Source organism: Hypomesus nipponensis, chromosome 18 (genome assembly GCF_054491055.1).
Source record: "Hypomesus nipponensis isolate SF chromosome 18, ASM5449105v1, whole genome shotgun sequence".
In the NCBI taxonomy this organism is placed as follows: Eukaryota; Metazoa; Chordata; class Actinopteri; order Osmeriformes; family Osmeridae; genus Hypomesus; species Hypomesus nipponensis.
The window spans coordinates 6,716,253-6,723,522 of record NC_140378.1 but is presented as its reverse complement, the minus strand read 5'-3'; the positions used below and the strand labels follow the sequence as shown (position 1 = coordinate 6,723,522).

General features: G+C 39.7%; 1 protein-coding gene across 1 annotated transcript; it reads right to left on the bottom strand.

Annotated features, from left to right (window-relative positions):
- Window positions 1-5,115: 5,115 nt before the first annotated feature.
- On the bottom strand, window positions 5,116-6,744 carry hoxc12a (homeobox C12a). Its single transcript, XM_084680343.1, has 2 exons — window positions 6,153-6,744; window positions 5,116-5,354 (listed from the first exon to the last, which is right to left on the bottom strand). Exons 1-2 carry the CDS (start codon window positions 6,742-6,744, stop codon window positions 5,116-5,118), a joined length of 831 nt encoding a protein of 276 aa, XP_084536469.1.
- Window positions 6,745-7,270: the final 526 nt, after the last annotated feature.

Below are 7,270 nucleotides of genomic sequence, written 5' to 3'. Positions count from 1 at the left end.
ACACGACTTTGTAGAACCATTTCTTAATTTTTTTACTTTTCCTAAATTATTTTAAAGCTAATGCCAGTTTTCTATTGGGGTTACACTTAATATGGCATATCGTGCAATCTATAAATCAAGCTTCTTTCTTCGTGACTGATATAACGGCATTTAACTTTCGAATCAATATTCAAATTCATCACAAAATATGATTTTGAATAGCTTAAATTGAATCGGAAGTGAAATTGTTGATTGTCGGAAGTGAGCATGCTTATTAAGAACTACAAATTAAATTAACGGAATTTCTGAAGACTAACCTGGTGTTACATTGGGCCATCAACAAATCTTACGTGAAGTCATAAAAATAAGAAATTAGAATCAATTTTTCTCCCCTTGACATTTTTCTATTCCAAAAAATAATATAGGCAATTTTCTGCAGTTGAACAATTTTGATCAAACTCTTTTATAACATCAATTAAAATTATATTTAGTATTTAGTAAAATTGTATTTAGTGTTATCAGGAAAACGTTGTTCTAAGTGCAAATAAGGCAAAACGTTTTGAAAATTAAAAGTGAATTAGTATACAAGCCGCAAATACGACTTTGAACCAGCACTGTGATCCAAGAAAACATAAAGGACAAATAGGACATGCCTTTGACGATAGTCCAGCAAAATGGGACAGTGCTCATCCAAGTTTTCACAGGTAAATTAAGTCAGTGTCCGAGTCTCTGGCATTGAACCTGCATGACGCACGAGACTAATCCAATTATAGTATATTAGCACATGTCACTTACATAGAGAAAGACCCACACAACTAGTCAACGAACACTGGGATATGAGTTCACGTGAAGGCCTAAAGAAGCCGCTGGGTATTCATAAGAAACAGCATAATGTTTGTATCATAATCTAAAGGCAGTCTAAACGAAAACTCAGTAGCCTACACGCGTGGTCTAAAGCACCAGTGATTTCCGTTGTGGCCGTGTGGCCAGAACATATCACCAGCTATACCTTTACAAAGACCTGCATCTGTACACATACTGTATAGTCTATTAAACAAGTGACAAAAAAATATCATTACATTTTTCCATGGTCTCTTCTCTCAATTCAATGTTTTCCTTGGAGCCGGGCACTCAAAATCTGGGGCTATATAGGCCATAGCTCATACTTGACCTTCAATTTGTGCGTTTGTCTACTCCCGCCTTAGTGCGGGCCTCTATTAGTGAGAAGGGGTGAGGAGAACCTATACAGCTATAAAACTTGCCCCACATCTCCGATGAGCTTCTAAAAGATTGTGTAGGCTATCCATTTAAGCATGAACCAACTGTAGTATGTGTTTCAAAATTGTCCGTGGTGCTATGAACCACAGACGCTAAAACGATCACTGAGTGGGTACATGACCCTACCATGACTGGGAATTAGATTATTCATAAAATGAATACAGAGCTTCTATAGGTTGATGCGCACATTTCAAATCAGTTGCCAGCGTCAACGATTTCTACTTAAACACACCATAAGGATTGCTTCCACACACCATAAATACAGTCCATGTCCTATATGTTAGTGGAACATTATTCTCAAAACGCTATAATCTTGCTTCTATTGGACTGCCTCAACTGAAAAAAAGCAGCAACAAGAAAAGCGGCCACTTTGAGAAACCAAGAAAAATAATGTCATGCAGAGATAGGCTACTTTCAGTTTTGTAAAATGTAAAAGAATAAGAAAAGACTAATACACCCTTCAAAGGACTTCCCTCCCTCTCTTTCTGACACACACACACAGACACACACAGGAAGAACACACTCCTTCCCTTCCCTTCCCTATTTCTTTAACCAGCACGATACCATAAACGGTAGTGGAGTGGCTGGGGGCCTAGACCACATGACACAAGTTCTCTGCGAAGGGCACGGAAGAGCTAACTGACCTTTGCGACACGGAGACAGGCCACCATAAACAGATTTAGTCAGTCTCAATGTCAAAAGTGCTTCAGAACATTAAATAGACACATTGTAAATATTGACTCCATCTGTAGGCAGATCTAAGACAGCCTACATAAAGAGAGAAATAATCAAGCGCTTGATGCGTCCACTGTCATAACACTATTGCAAATGTGGATATAGAAAATAACATTTACTGACATTTAGGGATCTACATGGGTTATTTAAGAGACACGAAAACTATAGTTGTAGCATACAGGGATGTAAACACCTGGTCAAGCGTTGCTGTAGACACCAATGTATTTGTGTTAGCACGCATTTAGAATTTATCATGCATGTCATTATTGGTCAAAAAATATCAAACTGAACACCCAAACTCTAATTGGATCAGAGCATTAATGTTGTTAAAAGTCTTCAAGATACCTTTTTCTTACGTATTTTTTCCACACAACTCCTACTATTATAACTTCCCCCCAAGCCTAATTGTAGGCTACCGTGGCTCACTTAAGCAGCCTGGATTCAGGCACAAATAAACTTAATAAACACAATGCATTGGCTACAAATCAAAATCGGACATGCCTTGTGCTGTTTCTGATATGAATGCATACAAACGTTCAAGTCTCAAATTGATAAATCAATGTTCAACACGGAAATTCCAAGGATATCACCTTAACAAGCGTCGAGTATTTGGAAAGAAAAATACCGTGTGACCTACTGTTGCCGTTTTGATCATGCACAAACTAGCTAACTCATTCAGACCACTTTGGTTGAGCCATGACTCGGCCGCAAGAGTCGGCCTTTCACAGTTCACTGAAATGGCAATAACTGATCTCAACATAGAGAGAAAAAAACACAGACATTTAATTTTGATATGCCCACACAAGACTGCATTTTGGTAGGCCTGTATTGCACCTTAAAGGCTATTCAACTGATATTACAGCTTTCTTTAGTCTGTTGCTTTTCACCTCTTTTGCCAGTAGGGAGTGCTTTGGCCATCGGAAAGAAAGGTTTACGTGGCATAGGCCTAGGTGTTCCGCTGTGTTTTGTAGACCATGTAGCTATGTAGTATTAACATTCATTTTTCTCTATAAGCATTTGTAAGGTAACCCCCAGCTACACATATGTTAAGTAGTTCGGACTGCAATATCCATGACATCGCCATAAAAGAAAACATGTCCCCACAAAGCTCTATTAATTACAATCAAGCCAATACGTCAGAATTTACTAAAACAAGAAAACATTTGATAATTCTTCTATTACCTTCTCGAAATGGTTAGATCTGTCAAATCCGTGCCTATCAAGCATATAATCAATGTTGCTTGTTGCTATAGCCTGCTGTACCAGAGTTGAGGCAATAACAAAGTTAACCAGTAATCATTTCAAAGACTATTTTTTTTATTGGAAACCTTGCATAAACATTCATGTCATTACTTTTACAAGACAATAGCAACCCTTACAAGCGCAAGGAAGGGAATGCAATATGACGAAATAAGAGAACAGTGACAAACACTTTCATATTGATACTATATTGAAATGGGATCTACGCCTAGCGTCTACCATCCCAGTTCACATGATACAATCGGTATTACCTGCATGATACAATAATATAATTATTACAACCGCAGATATGGAATGCGATATTTTACAAGACAACTCGGAACAAAAACAAAAAAACACTTACAATGAGACAGGGTATCCTAAAAAAGGATGCAAATACTATTATATAATTTCCATAACCTACTTGTATAATGGTATAGAAGAGTACAGGATGAGAGAAGGGACGTCCTAGAATATAGCGTACACAATACAACAAATTAACATAATTTGGGACACAATAACTAGAGTATATCAATAATAATAATGAAAATAATAATAGTGATAATCAAATGTATATTTTAATGGCAATGTTAACAAATATTGGGTTTAGGATTTAACAATGGGCCTAGTCAATGTTTTACATTTGATGAGTTCTTCTTTAGCCTAGTTATAAGGGACAGAAAGTTGTCTGCGGACCGTTACTTACATTTAACATCACTAACATGCTGCAAATACATTTCGCTGCTATAACATATCTTAGGTTATGAACAATGAAGTGGGATTTCCAGGTTATTGTGCACTCATTTTTTTGTAGGCCCAATACCTTAATTTTCGGAACTTTTACCAATCAATGCACCTTTGGATTTGATATGGGATTCCAGGAACTCTGTATATAGCTGAATACATTGTTAGAAATCAAAGGATCAATGATAGCAGCTCAGATTATTCAAACGGGCAATCCAAACTATACATAGTTAATCAAATCCAGTCCATGCAATATGTTTTAGGAGTTGAAAGGCGATAAAATAAGGAATATATTTTTCTTAAAAGGTTGTCAGCAACAGGGCAAATTCATGGCAAATAATGTTTCAATACTCTGCCATAAAGATACTGGCATGTTATTTGAGGTTTCCTTATCCATAGCTTCAGATCAGCGGCCTCAAGCCTGTCTCCTTTGCATGACCGTGAACGTGCCCAAAACACGTGACGAAATCTACAGTAAAGATATAAGTGTAATGTTCCGCTCCCATAACAAGGGATCGCTGGGGATATATCAAACAACTGGGAAGTTATACTTAAGAAGACTCCAATGTTAAATGCGCGTGGCTTCAGTGGTATTGGCGAGGAACTGGACTGCGCATTCAGGCCTCTGTCCTCTTTGTATTGCCCGCATGTTTATTTGTATGGTTTGTAAACGTGGCCTTATTTCATCCATATCCTCGCTGGCAAAAAAACGCCAACATGTTTCATAACATAATAAATCACTTATCAAAACAAAGTGAGATATTCCTTAACAAAGATTGATTTTGTTCGGAAAACACCCTTTAACCACCAATCTCACCATTTATGTAGCACAGAGCATATGTGGCACGCAAGAGTATCATCTCACAGCTCATTGACGTCTATATATAGGTATGATACCACACCACAAGGACAGTCAAATTCTGCGTTGAAGTTTATTTTAAAGTTTGGACAGAAGTATCATCTTGGTCGTTTGCATCGTATAGCAATATTTTACGCTTCCTGTATTTTTCTAAACTTGACGGACGTCTAATTCAGTCTGCTTTCATCGGAGGGGTAGAAGATTGCATGCATTTTAAGACTACTTTGAGACCAACAGGCCCTAGCCTATGCCTGCCAATTGATTACCCTTTTGTCACATCCCTAAAAGTAGGCCAATGCTTGCTCCCTTAGCATAAGTCTCTTCTTCTTCATGCGCCGGTTCTGGAACCATATTTTAACCTGTTGGTCGCTGAGGTTTAGACGGTCGGAAAGCTCCCTCCGCCGCTGCCTGGTGATGAACTCATTGAGCATGAATTCGCCCTCTAGCTCCGCCAGTTGGAGTTTGGAATACGGTTTGCGTTTCTTTCGGGTCCGCGTGTGCATCGGGTACCACGGGGCACCTGGAGGGGGCATACAACGGATTAGTCACAGCAGTTGCACAATTCACGGTCACCTCCAAGGCTATATTCCATTTGGTGGGACTTCCTGTGAGCAGAGCGCATCACACTGGCTTGTTGTGATCTTTATCTAGGGAGTCCACACGATGAAGGTCTGTGTATATGAACACACTTCTACAAGTTCAGCCTTCACCCAATCATTTGTCTATACACCATTAGACCACCAATTTACAGTGCTTTGTGTCACATGAAGTTTTACTGTTGCAGTAAAGCAACATTAACGCGATAATTAAATCTTGCTTGCAAATACCCCTACTTATTTGCGAGTTTCTAGGCATATTAAACAACTCCAAAGTACACAAAGACAGATATTAATGCAGTTTACAAGTCATTAAAACAATAGCCTCTCAAATTGATGCAGTCATCCAAAGCGCTAAACCTCTTTAAATCACAGCAAATAATTTGGCCAAAGGAGTCTCATAATCTAGACAAAAATTATGCCGGATCACTTTGTATTCCATATAAGTGTAGGCTTTAAGCAATCGCAGTCATATATCTTGCTTTGAATGCATTGCTGTACACAAATGGTTGGAGTGTGGGGCATTTTAGGGCAACCCCTAGCGGCGTTTATCTACCACGCAAGTCGCCTGCAGGCAAATCAAAACAGCTGCATGTGCATCATGAAACCGAATTTGGAAACACGCCCTGGCTGGAGGCTATGCATGTGCCTCCAGGGTAAACAATATGAGTGACCATGGGTCTATTAGTAGGTGTGATTGAGAGAACATAGATGAAACCCACCTCCGCCTGCAGAAATGTTGCTGGAGTGGTTTCCCGGAGACACCAGGGTTTGTGAGTCGCTAGATGAAGGCTTGCTCCCCTCATTGAGCAGCGAAGAACTAGAGTCGGATTCCAGAGACTGGCAGGATGGCGGATCTTGTGTGAGTTGCTCGGTCCCATAATCATACTTGGTAAAAGCCCCACTACTGCTCATTCCACTGTGCATCCCGTGATCAGATGTTAGGGATGATGTGTCTCTCGCCCTATCCTCTCGTTTGAGGTTGCTGCTGCCACCTGAGCATGGGTCCCTGTTTCCTCCGCTATTGCTATAGTAGCATTTACCTTCCTCCGGCCGAGAAATTTCACACGATCGGTTAAAAGAGGGGTTAATAGAGACGGGGCTGCTAAAATAGGATTGAGAATATCCATTGCACGGCTCCGATGGGTTCCACGGGAGGGAGCATACATTGTCCCTTCTCGGGTAGGAGAGAGATGGTAGCCCCGCCAGTTGTCCTCCTGAGGCTCTAAAATTCGGGAAATAAAAAGTGTCCCCAGTGTGGATATTTACCAAAGGTCCCACAAACCCTGGATTAAGGAGATTATGCTCGCCCATTTCCGCGGGCCCGACCAGCAGCTTCTAGTTTATTGCAATCTGACATTTAACGTAGTTAAACCTGGAGGGCCACCGGATTGGTCATCCGCAAGTCATGTGATTAGGTTTACTTACTCTACTCGTGGTACCACCCACTTGGTCCATCTCAGACAAAACAAAACATTAACTTCTGTATTACGCAGGTTTATATGCTTTTTTTAAAATACCATAAATGTTTTATTTAAAAACTAGAATCGGGTTTTGATTCACTGAAAGCATGCAGAGTCCAAAACGACTACTCTTTTAGGCCCACACTCTACAGTACAAATATGCGGAACTGTCTATAGCCTCGTTTAATGTCTTTATTAGCTGGTAAACGTTTTAAAATATGATTTCTTATGAAAACTATTTATTCTCCCCGCAGGAGAGGGTGCATATGACATCTTGTTTTCGAACAAATTACGGTAGAATTCAGTGTCATATAAAGCTGTGATGTCCCTATTTTACAAGCTTGTTTTAAGAAAAGGCTGATGCTCATTGCTGCTCT

Excerpts from the sequence above, each read along its gene's own strand:
- hoxc12a (XM_084680343.1), bottom strand. The coding sequence starts at position 6,744 with ATGGGCGAGCATAATCTCCTTAATCCAGGGTTTGTGGGACCTTTGGTA. Across the intron at positions 5,355-6,152 it reads CAACATTTCTGCAGGCGGAG|GTGCCCCGTGGTACCCGATG; the intron begins GTGGGTTTCATC and ends TGCCCCCTCCAG.